General features: G+C 35.2%; 1 protein-coding gene across 7 annotated transcripts in view; it reads right to left on the minus strand.

Annotated features, from left to right (window-relative positions):
- Nucleotides 1-1125: 1125 nt before the first annotated feature.
- Nucleotides 1126-14965, minus strand: part of SMC1B (structural maintenance of chromosomes 1B) — a 35486-nt gene continuing 21646 nt past the window's right edge. For 4 of the 7 annotated variants that reach the window (XM_042835103.1, XM_042835108.1, XM_042835102.1 and 1 more), the window contains 11 exons: nucleotides 13951-14057; nucleotides 13114-13255; nucleotides 11429-11574; nucleotides 10123-10276; nucleotides 8748-8843; nucleotides 7661-7817; nucleotides 6760-6914; nucleotides 5815-5966; nucleotides 5511-5580; nucleotides 2550-2660; nucleotides 1126-2286 (listed from right to left, as the gene is read on the minus strand). In XM_042835103.1, coding sequence (XP_042691037.1) covers nucleotides 2185-2286; nucleotides 2550-2660; nucleotides 5511-5580; nucleotides 5815-5966; nucleotides 6760-6914; nucleotides 7661-7817; nucleotides 8748-8843; nucleotides 10123-10276; nucleotides 11429-11574; nucleotides 13114-13255; nucleotides 13951-14057 — 1392 coding nt within the window. In that variant the 3' untranslated portion in view covers nucleotides 1126-2184. Of the gene's footprint in view, nucleotides 2287-2549; nucleotides 4246-5510; nucleotides 5581-5814; nucleotides 5967-6759; nucleotides 6915-7660; nucleotides 7818-8747; nucleotides 8844-10122; nucleotides 10277-11428; nucleotides 11575-13113; nucleotides 13256-13950; nucleotides 14058-14965 lie in introns of those variants that run through there. The other 3 variants (XM_042835104.1, XM_042835105.1, XM_042835106.1) reach the window with 3 other exon arrangements.

Consider the following 14965-nt stretch of genomic DNA (forward strand, 5'->3'; position numbering starts at 1 on the left):
TCATTAGTTCAACATAGTGCCTCCAACCTCTTCTGGAGGCCACAGTTCCAAGGGATTTTAGCTCCTATGTTATGCCATTAGCTTGGCAATCCCTAAGTCTTTCTCCTCTGATGGCTCAGCTGCAGCTGCCTGGGCTGCCTGAGGAGGCTTACTCTTTTTTGATGGGATTGAAATCCACTAGGTTCCACATTTCTGTTCTCTAATGGAATGCGTTCTACGATTGTAACTCCTTCTGCTTTAATTGTCTGATTAATTGTGATATGACCTGATTAGGCTGCCAATCTTTTTAAACTGAACTCCTGCCCTAATCAGGTAATTGAACATTTGCTTACTTAAGACCTTAATGGATCCATATTGGATTACTTTAGAGGTCGGTCTCCAAGGTTGTGGTCATAGATGGACCTCTGACCTCTCCAACACCATTTAGACATTGTGCCTGGCCCATTGGTGCTGTCCCCCACAGACCTGCCACTAATTGGGTGGCCTGTTGTATTACAGGCTCTATTATAACCCCCTCAGGGGGTTTAGTATGGATACCAAAGAACCATACTGGTGTGTTGGGGCTTCCTGCAGGATGAGATCTCTCATTCCTGCTGAAAATTTCATCACATCCAGACTTTCAAAGGCATCCTCACAGACCTCTTTCATTCCTAATTCTCTAATATAGTTTTGTAAGTCTCCCATAGATGATGATGAAACTGTGTTTAAAGGTATATAATTTTTATTTGGCTACATAATTTGGAATGCAGCCGTCAGTCAATGAATTAATAAACAGTGCGAAACATTGTCACTGAGAACAAGGAAAAGGCTGAGATTCTGACTGCCTTCTTTACTTCTGTCTTTAATATTCAGGTTAGTTATTCTCAGTGTATTTGCGTGGGCCCATATAAGCTTTCAACCAAGTGTTCTTTTAAATGGTTGAAAAGCAAAACTTCTCTATTTGTGTTGATAACACAGTGTGATAACTCGTGGATCAAAGGTCCCTGAAAAACACTACGAGTCTGCTTTCCTTCTGTTCATCGTTCACATCAATAAAAGCACTGCCATGCCTAATACATTAATACAAAGGAATTAAGCTTACTCATGGATTATATTCAGAGTAAATAACTTTATTTAATGGAATGGGGCTACAATGTAACTATTTGATAAACCTTTGTCTACAGCAGGATGGACACATTTATGTCATTGTAGCATTCTTCCTATGAACACTCTATCTGTTTGCATAGGTCATTCCTTCCTTACCTAGTAAACTCAACTGCTGAGTGCAACAAGCACTGTTATTAGCAACACATCACAAGATCTAAGTATGTAACAGCCATGGTAGACTACAGGAAACTGGTATATGAATGCAAGAAATAATCAGGAGCAAGTACAAGACAAATAAAGCTCATCAGTAAACACCAAGGTGCAACAGAAACCACATTAAGTGATTCTAGATCTCAAACTTGTTCTGTAACCAACTTTATTATCCTTAGATGAAGCACATCCACCTTGAATGCACTGGGACACCTACATATTAACTCTTCTCAAATGCAAACTAACAGAAGATGCTCTTTTTCTAAGGCCTGTCTGGAAGCTGCCTCACACCTGTTTTATTCTTTCCCATTCTGTGTGGGGGAAAATGCCTTGGGAATTTCTTCCAGAGTACATCAAACCTCTGGAGAGAGGAGGTGAGCTTTTGTAAAATTGACTATTTTCATAATCCCACAGTGGACAACTGATGTGTTACAGTCATCAAGAAATCACAGAAAGCAACAGCCATATTCCAGTATCTTGGATTTTTTTGTTTGTTTGTTTTGTTTTGTTTTTTTTCAAAAAAGCAAAATAATCTCACCTGAATGTAAACAGAGGCAGCTGCATCATAGAAAAGAGACTGTAAAGGTCTTGAGATAGTCCAGTGATAGCATGCACTGGAGATACAACTAAACATATCTCTTCTCATAAAAAAAAAACCAACAAGTCTTATGCTCTGTAACAGTGTGCTTATAATTCATCTTATTCATCATAAGGCAGCAGAATAAACAAACAAACCATTTTCTTCAAGTTTTTTTTTTTTTTTTTTTTTTTTTTTTTTAAGGTAAATATGTTTCTATTAACCATTAATGACCACATTCTAACTTAAGTTTTTAACAGTCACTGTAAACACAGTTCTACCTGCCTCCTGACCCTAAATCCATCCATGTTTTATTCTGAAGAACTGCGTTTGTTATTCTCTGTTTCTTCTTCATCCTCTGGAAACTGGGTAAGATCCAAAGTCAGTACTCGACTGAACACGTAGTCATCATGCTGAAAAGGGCAAGGATCATACAATTTAAAACGTCTGATTTAAGCATTTTGTAAGCAGCAGTCTTAGAGTAATGAGCTTGAGTTACCAAAGTGATCTTTTCATCAAGACAATACATGTAGTTATTTCTACATGCATCTACATTCAATAAATCCAACAATATAGTTTCACACATGAGTCACTGTATTAATTCTTAAGATGTAAATCAGTACTGCAACAGAATCAGCTTGCATTATTTAACAAAAATATAAGTAATAATTGTTACCTCTGGACACACTCCAATCAATGCATCTGCTTTGGAATAAAACTCTTCCTTCAGAGAAATAACTACCATTTGAAATTGTTTATGTGCCTGTTCCCTAATGAAAATTGATACCTTTGGAATGAAGACAAATAAGTTAGTTCTGGTAGAATTAAACTGTGCTGTAATTACTATAATTAAGCAATAATGAGGAAAGAACTGAACTACATTACATTCAGCAATTCATTTGTTAAAATAAGTATCTTAAGACATAAATTGTATTGCCTTATGGAAACACCTCAGATTTGCTGCTTTTTGAAAATGTATATGAAAACTATCATTCACTCTGATGTATAAAGCTACAGAAGAACGTTACATAAAATATTTTTCATTGGCACTAATGCAATTGGAAGGGAGGTGGAAATTCCTGAGTATGGAAAAAAATGCAAAAGGACAGTTACTGCTTATATACTAAGTTCACTGCAGATGGCAACTGTTTTTTTCCCCCTCCATGATCTCCAAAGTAACATAAAATATTCAGTGATAATCCTGAGACTGAAAAAAGGCAATACACACAATATGAATTAAGCAAAGAAAACCCAGCACTTTTTCAGTTAGTCTGTAGTTTTATCTGTGTGATGGAAGTTATTTTTTTTTTTCCAGTGAAAGAACAGCCACTAGTTAGTTACATCGTTAACATTCATCTTATGGTAGAAGTAAATTATTAAGGATTTGCTAAAACAGATCTCAAAACTGAAAAAGCATGAAGAAAAAGATTTCTTAGTTCTAAGCATAAAAACTAGCTACCAGTAAAGTACTAGGAACATAAAACATTTTCATACATCAGTTTTATTCACTTGCTGTATTTAATTCCTCTGAAGGTTTTGGTGCTTTGTAGTATCAGGCTGATAACAACTGTATCTTACAGGTTAGGAAAGAGTTACGAAAGACCCAGGGATCAGAGAAGCATATAAATTTTACTTGCACATCACTGCCATGTTGATTTTGCTCATTCTGCAATTTAAGACACTACATACACCTACACAGATGTTCGAGCTAGTGAAAGGTTTTATTTCAGGGAACCAATATTTTGTTACCCTTTTTCCTGCATCACACAGGCAGTCACGCTCCACGTATGTAAATGTTACAGCCTTTGTCACAGCTTGCCTGCTTTATGTTGCTCAGGTGAAAAGAGCTGCCATTTCAGTAATCCCCACCAGCCACAGTGCAAGCAGACAGGAACTGGTTAACAACTGTTAATGCTCTTCTGAAAACATTTAACAGGCTAAGAATGTGTTTTTTATCTGAAGAGAAATCTGTCCAATTAGAAACATGTCTGTCTATAGCATTCTGAAAAGGAATGCTGCCTTAGTGCATTCCAAGATATAAAGTGGAGACCTCTATCACATACATCAGAATATGCCTACTTGGAGAGGCAAACTGCAGAGAAGTGCCTCGTCATCAGTTGTGTTAATGCATGATTCATGATCTGTATGGGAAGTTGGTAACATACCAGAAGCCAGGAACCTCACAGAACGCATACATAAAAGAAAAGAAAGATAATAGAGGAGAGTGTGGAGGCAGCACGGGTAACTGTGGCCAACTTCACCAGCCACAACACATTCGAATCCAGAATTAAGAGGAACATTCAGAAAACACAATATATAAGCAGAGCACAGGATCTTCAACTGGTGTGACAAGTCATAGCGGTCCTGGAAGACTAATGAATAGAAAACAATCCTGTTAAAAAGTGTAGATTATGGAGGTGTTTTGTGATCACTTTATTTGTAATCTTGTTTCCAACAGTGCCATTGACAGCCAGAGCCTAATAACACGTAATTATTTTCATTACAGTTCCATTACATCTTATCTAGTATTGCTGAAACATGGTGGACTGTGTTAAATGCAGTGTATATCGTCTCAGAAGTAATGGATTATGGGTATCCCTCAAAGGCTTGAATCCCAACAAATGATTAAGAAGTCTGGTTTTGGAAAAGGCTTTCACAGAGCTATGAAGGGTCAGTAACCTCTGAGAAGGTACTCTATCTGGCAGGCATAACTAGTTAATCTTTCCCCAGCTGCTGGCTGAAGAGGTATCTTCAAAGCAAACTGCACTGTACTTAGCATAACACAGTTCATTTAAAAAAAAAAAACAAACAACAACCACAAACTGTGTTCATGAAACGGATTTGATCCATTAGTTTTTACTAAGACTTGGCATCACCAATAATACTGTTAGAAACATCCCTTTGCTTTATTTTATCAAGAAAGGAATAATTCCACAGCAAAAAATCCATAGACATGTGGACATCTTTTTCCCTCCTAAATAACATCTACTGTTGGCAATATTTGCGTACTGTATTCCATTCTATTCTACTCTGTTCTACTCAAATTTTCTTTCTAGTGACTGTTACCAATAGGGGAAAAATAAAGTCAGAGAGCAACAGGAAGCTTTTTTCATCAAACAAGAATTCTAAAATAATGGGAGTTATAGCCCCTAATTGGTATTAATGGAGATAAAAATATTTAGTAAGACAGTAACATAAAATATTCCAGTAATATAAAGAATTGAATTTCAACACCTAGATACACTCCCTTCTGCTTCTTACAATTAAGGGAATATAAAGTCCTTAAAAATTCCAACTCAACAAACCCAATCAGCAATTCCCAGATGGCTTTTGTCTTATACTGCACCACACACATTCATGGGGCAAATTTTCTACAGAATTGCTCTGTTTTCTCAAATTCACAGACTGAAGACTGCTTAAAAGGCATTGTTAGATTTAGGAATTAAAACCTAGCCTTAGTCAAACATCTCATGTATGATCATTATTTCTGTTCTAAACACAATGTTATTTTCAAACAGGTTAAGACACTGCAAGAAATCTCTCTAGCCCTATAACATCTAATGAAAAGTAGCCATCCTCCTGAAAAAGATACCATTATGTGTAGATTAAAAAGGCAAAGTAAGAGAGACCAACTTACTTTATCAATGTTTGTGTTATCCAGAGCAGCATCTATCTCATCTAAAATAAAAAACGGTGCAGGCCGAAAACTGTAAAAGAAAATACAGTGTTTTGCATTTAAATGCAAAAATACTGATAAGTGTTCTAATGACTGTGAGTCACACTACCAAAAAATTATTCTGATAATGAGTAATGATGGGTAAAGAATGAAAGATTTTTGTAAATATGAAGATACAGTACTAGCAGATTTTTAACACGTTTAAGTATGCATTCTTCCTATCACTTATAAAGCCAAATACTTGTATAACACCAAACTATTTTACCTGTGTACAGCAAATATAAGAGCCAGAGCGGCCACAGTTTTTTCTCCTCCTGACAAACTGTCCATTGGCATAAAGCGCTTTCCGGGTGCCACGCAATTAAAGCCTATGCCTTCCAGGTAAGGCTCCTCAGGATTCTCAGGACTAAGGAATGCCTGGAAATGCATACATCTCAATGTTGATAGTGACACTTATAATATTGTTGTGATGTGCATTTTTTAGACTTAAATACTGACTGAGCTATACTCGAAGCTGATAAATCAACTTCACTTGTTGGATGAAGCTTCTCATCGCTTCTGAATATTAACACTATTAAACCTCCCAGTGAATACTCCTCTTGATGAATGATGAAGGCTAATTAACAAAACCATTTTGGAAATGGTCCACATATTCCTTTTTTTTTTTTTTGAAACAATCTTTCAAAAAACCACAATGCTACATTTGAAATGATTTAAAGCAACTTCTTTGATAAACAGTCACGCAAATAAGAATTACAGTCTTTGCAGCACCTTTGTTTTTTTGGAAGTAATGCATATTTTCCTCTTTTTCTCCACTGAGAAAATGCCTTTGGTTGTTATTCAGGCTGTATACATGTCAAGTATCTTGCAAAGCAACTTCTAGTTCTATGCCACTGCAAATACCTCAAATGTTTTTTTTCCACATATACGGACAGTTAGCAAATCACTGCTAGCAAAAATAATCTTGTAGCTCCTTGTATGTTTCTCATTGGTCATCATTGTGAAAGGAATGGCATTTCTTTCTCTACAGAAAAGTAATGGAAGAGAACTGGTGGAGAAGCCAGCAGCAAACCTGTGTATGTGTACAATTTCTTAGGCAGTAGTTTCTTTTGAAGTACAACAATCACAGTGTGCAGATTAAGTTTTCTAATTCTGCATAGCAAAGCCTCCTGGAGCCATTTTAAGCCAAGTACCAGAGAACATGACACACCTGTGCACTACTGTTTCTGCAAAGTTTCTTGTAGACCTGATCAATAACTATGGATGCATGCTCAAAGCACTGGCTAAAAAGTTCGTATCTCCTTTTTTTCACCTCTTCAAATTCTTGCTTGGATATTCTGGCCTCCTTTCTGCTGGTCTCAAAAGCTATAAAAAAAATTCTAAAATTATTTCATAATAAGACTCTAAGAAAATATACAGAAAAAAAATAAGTGGACTGTGTCCCACAGCAAGCATCAAGGAAAATACTACAGAAACAATTCTAACACACAAACAGACAGCACACCAACATTATGAGTTTCCTCCCAGATTTTAATTGGTGGCCTCCAAAATGGGAAAGTTACATATATTCAGTATATTCTATGCCACACTGCTCTGAAGCAACAAAGTTTTTCTTTCTAATTGTTTCTCTAGGCAGCGTGGCCTTAAGCAGCCCAAGCATTTACTGGTTACAGATTCAGAACTCCTTCAATTTGGTAGTAATTCAATGCAATTCTCTTTGAGGACATTGGTAATTTTACAGTGATGCTTATGTCTGAGATTCTGGACAACCTTCTAATTAAGAAAAATTAAAATGTTTTTACAATTAAGGTCAGTCCTTTTAAGAAAATATTTCACAGCGTCATTTGGTCAAGAAATTACTTGTAACCACTTCTGCAAAGTGTTTTTTGCTAATCATTTCAACTGTGTTTCAATGAAATACTGCAGAGTATATATTAATAAATTGTTTAAATACAGTTAAAAGACAATGGAGGATAAACACTTAAGCACAAGAAATACCTTAATACCTGAAAGCAGCAGAAACAGCAGGACCAACCCCATAAAAAGGAATTTTAATTAGGGCAAGAACTTTTAAGGCCATTAAAGAAACAATAAGGAAGACTCAGTGATACCTTCCATTGATTCTTGGAATTTGGTCCGAGCTATCTGTAATTTCTCTACTGCTCTCAGGTTTGGAACAGCTGTCTTCATTAAGATGCTCTCCCTAGATTTTATTTCCTGCTGAATCTGGTTCAGATGAGCCTCTATCTCTTTATCAGACTCTAGGTCCTAAAGAAATAAACAACAACAACAGAGAAAAAACAAAACAAAACAAACTTCAGGTCATAAGATTTGCTTTTAGGCTAAGACATTTCCACGTATAAAACAAGCAGTCATGGTTTCTGGATAAGCACTCCACTCATCTGATAGTTCTATCTAGAAACAAAACTAAAAAAACCCCAACATCTAATGCTCTCTATCCAGAGTCTTAGTTCACAGAATCAATCTACTAGGTCCTAAGTATTGTTTTACAAATCCTTTGACAATAAAAACGTCTCTTCAGCCTAGATATCCATCAGAAGTTACAATACAGGACAAATCTCAGCTGTCTTCATTCCTTATTTGCAAAGAAAATATTTCTTTGTGGTTTACTGAAGACTTTTTTTTGACAAAAGTTCAAATTCCTCCTTGCTCTGTACCTAACATCCATAATTCATTTTAGCTATGATGGTTAAAAAGAAGAATTTACTCACACACAAATGTGCTAAGAAAACATGACTGTAATGGAATCACAGAGTTCTAAGATTCAGTTTCTGAAAATACAATGGGAAAGAAAATGACACAGTTCCCTCCCACCACTTCCAGTAGACAATCCCTAGTTTCTAGTGTTATGTGTTATAACCTTCTGTGGCAGAACTTAAAGGCAGAAGGTAAAGAAGGAGGAAAAAAAAAGTAAGAATTATATTTACAGTTTTTCTATGCTCTTCTTATGGTTTAGGTAGACTTTTAGTTAAACGTAACAGAAAAGATATCTGACCTATCTAAAAACTTCATATATTTGTGTCACGTACAATTGCAAAACCAAAATACTTCAGCTTACCAGTGTTTTTAAAATGTTCCATTTGTAGGCTAGGGTGAGGAATAAACAAATAATTTCAAGAAATGAAATATTTTAAATGAAAAATAAACTCAATTTGTGTTTATTTAAAATGAGATTACCTTCAGTTCTTTAGGTAGGCTACTGTAGTCTATTTTAATTGCCTCTTCCTTTTCATAGATACCTGTAGTCTGAGTGTCTTCTGTTTCAGTTCCTAGCTATGGGCAAAATGGACATTCTGTTTCAGAAATACAAAACTTCTAAATCATTTAAACAATACATTGAAAAGACAGAAAAAGACACAGTGGTAACAGGGCATGAGGTAAACTTCTTCCATTGCTTGACCCCCGTCCAAAATTGAGCTAACAGTTAAGATCCTATAATTCTAAGAATATAAGTGCACCTTTTATATGACGACAAAAACATCTGCCAATTTCAGTTTAAAGCTACTATGAAAGCAGCTGTAATTTCTCTGTTTGTAGAATAATGTGCGTACTGGAAGTATACCATTCTCTCCTGATGGGAAATAATTTACTTTTCTGTGGTAATTCATTCTTCATTCAAGGAAAGGCTCTGAAGTGTGTAAGTCAAGGTACATCTTTTATTTAGCTGGCTTGAGAAAAATGAACTTGACATAAGCAGAGTATCTTCTGGACACTGTAAGCCTGAAGTTCAAACGGCTACTCGTCTTTAAATGAAACACATGCCATGCTGCATTCACCATCAGTCCTTTTCCTACCAGGCTTCTTAAAACCAAATATTTCTGTCTTTTCAGTACTGTTATCTAGGAATCAAAGTTGTTATTCCAATTGCCAACTTCCTTAATTTTTTCTTCCTTATTCATAAACAGATAGCTGAGCTGCCTACAAACTCATACCTATTTAGACCTATCCTCCAACAAAAGCACTTTTCTAAGGACTAGATTCAACAAGATTTCTTCCAACTTTATAGGCACAAATACTTCAAAATAAATAACTTCTTTTCTTTCACAAAAGGGGACAAAGAATAATTTCTCCACACAAAAGATACTGTTGCTGAAAGAGGGAAGATTGAGAAAAGTAGTAATGTTCAATTCCCTGATAGCAGGAATATTTCTATTTTAGCCTGTTTTTATTTCTGTAAACATCTACATATACTGAAATCAAAATATTATCTCATCCCAGACACATGCTATATTTGTTTATGATTGACGTGATCCCCTGTGCCCTCTTATACATACGTATCTAGAATACTGCTTCACGCCGTTTTGTACCACAATGATTTTACATATTGAGCAGGAATACATCATAAGCACATGCAAAAACAACTGCAAACAATATCTCGGTCTTAAAAAACAAACAAAATCGTCCTTTTGAATGGATGAGGCTTGATCACACAAAACCAATTAATTTATCATTATTATTTAAGACAACTAGCCCTGTAAAGAAAAGAATATAATTAAATTGAAGGCTAAATAATGGCACCTACACGGCATCTATCTTTACTTATATAAAGTACCTCTATTTCACTGATGTCATCCAACGATCCAGACAGGAGATGTATTTTCAAGTCCTGCACCTTGCATTCTAGAAGCATATTATGTCTTCTTAATCTTTTATCTTCCAGAGAAGCTTCTATAGCTGCAGCTTCCTTTTGTAATTTTGCAGCTTCCCTACGTACACAAAAGGCACAAAACCACTGAAGAGCAGCAGCATCACTACCAATAATACCTATAGTCATACAGCATGAAAAACCACTATCTCTGTAATCTTCATTAAAGTATAATGCAAATAGCACTAATTTTTTCCACTCCCTTCATGCGCTGAAATCACTGAGTTTGACATGGGAACCATGCACTATTCTAGCAGGTAAACTAAAGCTCTGTTGTAACATACTAACTCTATTATAATGCAAGTGCTAGTAGCAAGGATATAATCCCAACATATTCCAAGTTCACACTATAGCATCCTTTCCAACTATGACAATCGATAACCATGTTCTGTTCTGCTCTCCTTAATATATATACAGATTTGATGCCTCTCAAGCTGTAATCAAGTTTTTTTTTTTATCGTTACTCCATTTGCAACAAATTCTTTTGATAGCATTAAGTTATTTAATGAGGCAGAGACAAAACAGTCTCGTGCTGCTAATCTTAAACGCTATAAAATGCATTACTGGGCATGTAAATTAAGGGCTCATTTTGAATTCTGAAAGTTTGTGCCAACATATAATTTTTTTTCAAACATCACAAGAACTCCTGAATAAGATAAGCGGTAAATTGAACTGTAAACTGTTTCTAAAGCAGCTGATTTAAAAGAAGGCTAAGGAGAAAACACTGACCCTAAATTAATGTTAGTGTAAGGTGCCCAACACTTGAAGGAATCAGAAAAAGAAAACACTCATTAAATAAACCCAGATAAAAATATGAAACAACCAGCAAACAACGTGTGCAGTAAAACCCTTCCAGAAATGTTCAACATCTTTTAACATGCTCCCCCGAGATCAAATTGTAAGCTAATATGTACTTATCAGAAATCAATACATATTCATTAGAAATCACAAGAACTAATACTAAACAAATAAACTATATAGAACAGCATATCTTATTATGGAATGGTCTCATGAAATATTCAAATTACCTTCTGGAGGAACCAAGTATCAATACAGAAGCTTTTTTTAACTAATGCACACTGTAAAAGCAAGTTACCACGTCTCTAATAATTTTTCACAAGACAACAGAACTTAAGAAATGCAAATATCTCATCGCCAGAACTCTTCTAAAGATTATTACATGAATCATTTTTCCCAAGAGTGCAATAATTACCTATTAAGAGTTAAAAACGTTTTTCTCAACTCCTCTGCTTCACTTTGGGTTTTTATAATCTCAGATTTCTGAACACTTAATCTATCTTTAAGATGCTGCTCCTCCTCCTCAATTTCTTTCACCTTTTTTAGATGCTTCTCCTCATCCTGCATAGAAATATTAATATTTAATATTTTTAAAAAGAAACATTAATTTAAACCTTTTAACAAAGGACCTTTAACATACAAATAGTTACATAGAGTTGCAGTTTAAACCTGTTACAATACTTTCAAATGTGCTGCAGCATAAAGTCTGAAGAGCACTGTGAGATAGGCCTGTATTACATGTTAGAAGATCCAATTGTTTTTTATACATAGGCATGGCCAGCTCCAGATTTGTGACTGCAGCAGACTGTAACACCATTAAACAAGGCAGGGATCCTAGAACTCCTACAATCTGTAGCCTACTCTCTTTTCCTCTGTTATCCCAGCAGCCTCCAAAAAGTGTTCTCATCTGCTGTACTTGTACAAAATATTTAGCATCATCTCACATAACCTGAAATCGTGTAGAAAGTATTGTTCAATAAAGATAAATCCTAAGGTAATCTGCAGAGAACAACAATCTCTTCAAAGAACAAATACAAGTGGAAGGACTTTACACGAGTTTTTACCCCTTTACCCCTGTGTAAATCATACCATTGATGAATTGCTAAAACTGAGGTGTAAAAATATAGTCAACCTAACACGACATGCAGGAAGGCAGGGTCCTTCAGAGATCAGCATTATGGAAATTTAATTAAGATTTACTGCTGTTACAGCATCAGACCAAAATACCTTCAGAATTTAATACACACAATCCTTCTCCAGGACAAAAATGTCAGAACTCGCTCTAAGTTGTATTTCAAAAGAATTACACACAGGCATCAAGTCAAGTTGTTGTGCAGGCCTGAGTCAGACAGTTATTTTTCTCAGAATCAAATATACACATCTTCATACTTACTAAGTATGCTTGTTTCTTTATATGCTACTAGAATACAGATGTCAAATGATGCACGTGGCTTCTTTGCCCATGTTGGAGCAGCTTTACTTTTCAAACAAAGCACTGCAGTGCATCTTTTCTCCATCACTTTCTAGTGCCCCATAAGCACAGTTTATTTAACAAAAAACATAAATACTATGAAAATTTATTATGAATGTGTATTTTTATTCTACAGTCAACAGGATCTTGATCAACTGAATTAAAAAACAAATAAGAAACACTATGAAGAAAAGAGTCCCTGCGTAATATTTCAATTAAAAATCTGTATTTAGTTTTAATACTTGGTTATTTTACGCCTATTAGCATTTATGAAGCACCTTAAAAATGAAAGCACACATTATTTACTGCTTCACATAAAATCTTCTAACAAGTCCCAGTTACACAGCTTTATCTGTAGTCACATGCTGCCTTTTTATATAAACTAAACACAACTCTGTACATAGTGATTCCAATTTTACTTTTAGTAAGTTTATTTTTAATAATTATTAAGTATCCTTACACAAGTTATTCTGAGTTTGAAAGAATGACATGCACATTTTTTTCCATACTTACACTACCAATACAGAATTAAGCACTAGAATTACTCTACAGAATTAACTATGTGCGACTGAATGCAATCCTTCCTTTCAGCCCCAGATATTTTCTATGCGTATATATATATTAGTCACCTTCTGTAATCCAGTAATCTCAGATTCATCTTTATTAATAGCATCCCTTAACTTGCTGACGGTTTCTATTAGTTTCTGTAGATGCTCACGATTATATTCCAGCTGCACACTTAGTCGTGTCTTCTGATTTTCAAACTCCAACCTGGTGAAGGAACAGTATTTCAAGCCAACACTTAGAAGTAGATCAGTAACCATGACTTGATGCTATTAGTAGATAGATTTTAAATTTTTTCCTCTATCTCTCTTTTTCCTACTAGATCACATGAACTTACTTATATTTCCATTATTGATTCCACTATACCAAATCCTATGGATATACTGGAACTTAAAAAAATACAGTAGTAATTCTCCAACACGTATGTTATCAAAGATACAAAGTGGTCAAATGTTTGTTGTACTGTGACATGCACTTGTCTGAGTGGAATACCAGCCGAAGGTTGTCTGAGAAAATTAAGATGCCATTTTCCTTAGTAGTACATTTCTGTATCAAGTCACTGCATCTTACATTCAGTCATCCTTTAAGATTTATGACCACGAGTAAGCCTTCATATCACCCTGAACTGCCACTTCTCATGTGAATTTAAGAAAACTATTATTTACTTTATTTTTCTGCAACAGTACAACCAAAATAACACATTTTATCTTCAAGTTTGTTGCAAAATGTCACTGGCTGTACTGTCTAATAAATCCAAAACACAGCTGTGCAACTGCTAACTAATTATTGCAATGGTAATATAACATTTTCCATTTTTTTTTGTTTTTATGCTATGACAGTTACTCATCTACATGCCCAACTCACATGCTACACTGTTTTCATATTTTAATTACAAATACCACCTTCTCTTATCAATCTCTTCTTGTTTTTTCACATGTTCTTGTTCATACACACGTATATTTTCAATGCCAATTTCTTCACAGAATTCTTGGAAAACAGCATCTTCTGCCTTTGAATAAATGGAAAAGGAGCAAAGAAATGCTTATGCTATTTTGCAAATCACAGAATTAAAATGCTTAGATGATCATCTCGTGTTATAGGCTTTCAAAGGAAACAAGCTCAGAAAGGAGAAAGAATCTGTACTTGACATTTTCAAATAAGAGCTTCAGCACAAATGCCGAATATAAAGTGCATGATCTGCAAAATGTTACTTTCATCCAAACTCTTCCTGCCAGCACCTGGTCATTATAAATGCAATTCAAATTATTACAGTATAAGCAGCCTCCCTAGTTTTGTCCGTGGTTTCCACTCACCTTAAGAAGAGAAATAGTAGAGAAGACACTAATGAGCTACATTAAGCTTCTTGATGTAGCCCCATTCATTTTAATCCTTTCAATAAATAGCCATAAATATTAATTGCTATATCTCATTTACAACAGAGCCACAGCAAAAAAAGTAAAAAAAGAATGCAACAGTGTCTGATTTCCTAACTATACAGCGTACAGTTAGCAGTAAAAACAATGGACTGAACAAAACAAAAACAACTTCACAAAGCAAAAACCAAGTTTGTATACATTGTTTCGGTTGGTCTGTAGGCCAAGCTACAGACACCTTTAACGTGACACCAAATGCTATATCCAATCAAGTTACACTATTCTTAGGAAACTGATGGCCAGCCTTTCTTGTTTTGCTGTTGTTTTTTGTTTCCCCCCAGTACAGGGAAAATTACCTGGATATAGGATTCTTACGGCCAAAACACTAATGACTTTCTCAGTGCCTGCAGATGACTCACATCTGCACTCCCCCACATCTGTACCACAAGCAAGAAAGACAATGCATAGTATTTTTGGTTTCTCTTCACATACAAAATTTCACTCATAGATTAATTCAAGAAAGTTCTTTGTTTCCGACCCTCTC

Source organism: Centrocercus urophasianus, unplaced genomic scaffold (assembly GCF_019232065.1).
Source record: "Centrocercus urophasianus isolate 14NV4802_14NV808 unplaced genomic scaffold, USGS_Curo_1.0 seq_5, whole genome shotgun sequence".
Lineage (NCBI taxonomy): Eukaryota > Metazoa > Chordata > Aves > Galliformes > Phasianidae > Centrocercus > Centrocercus urophasianus.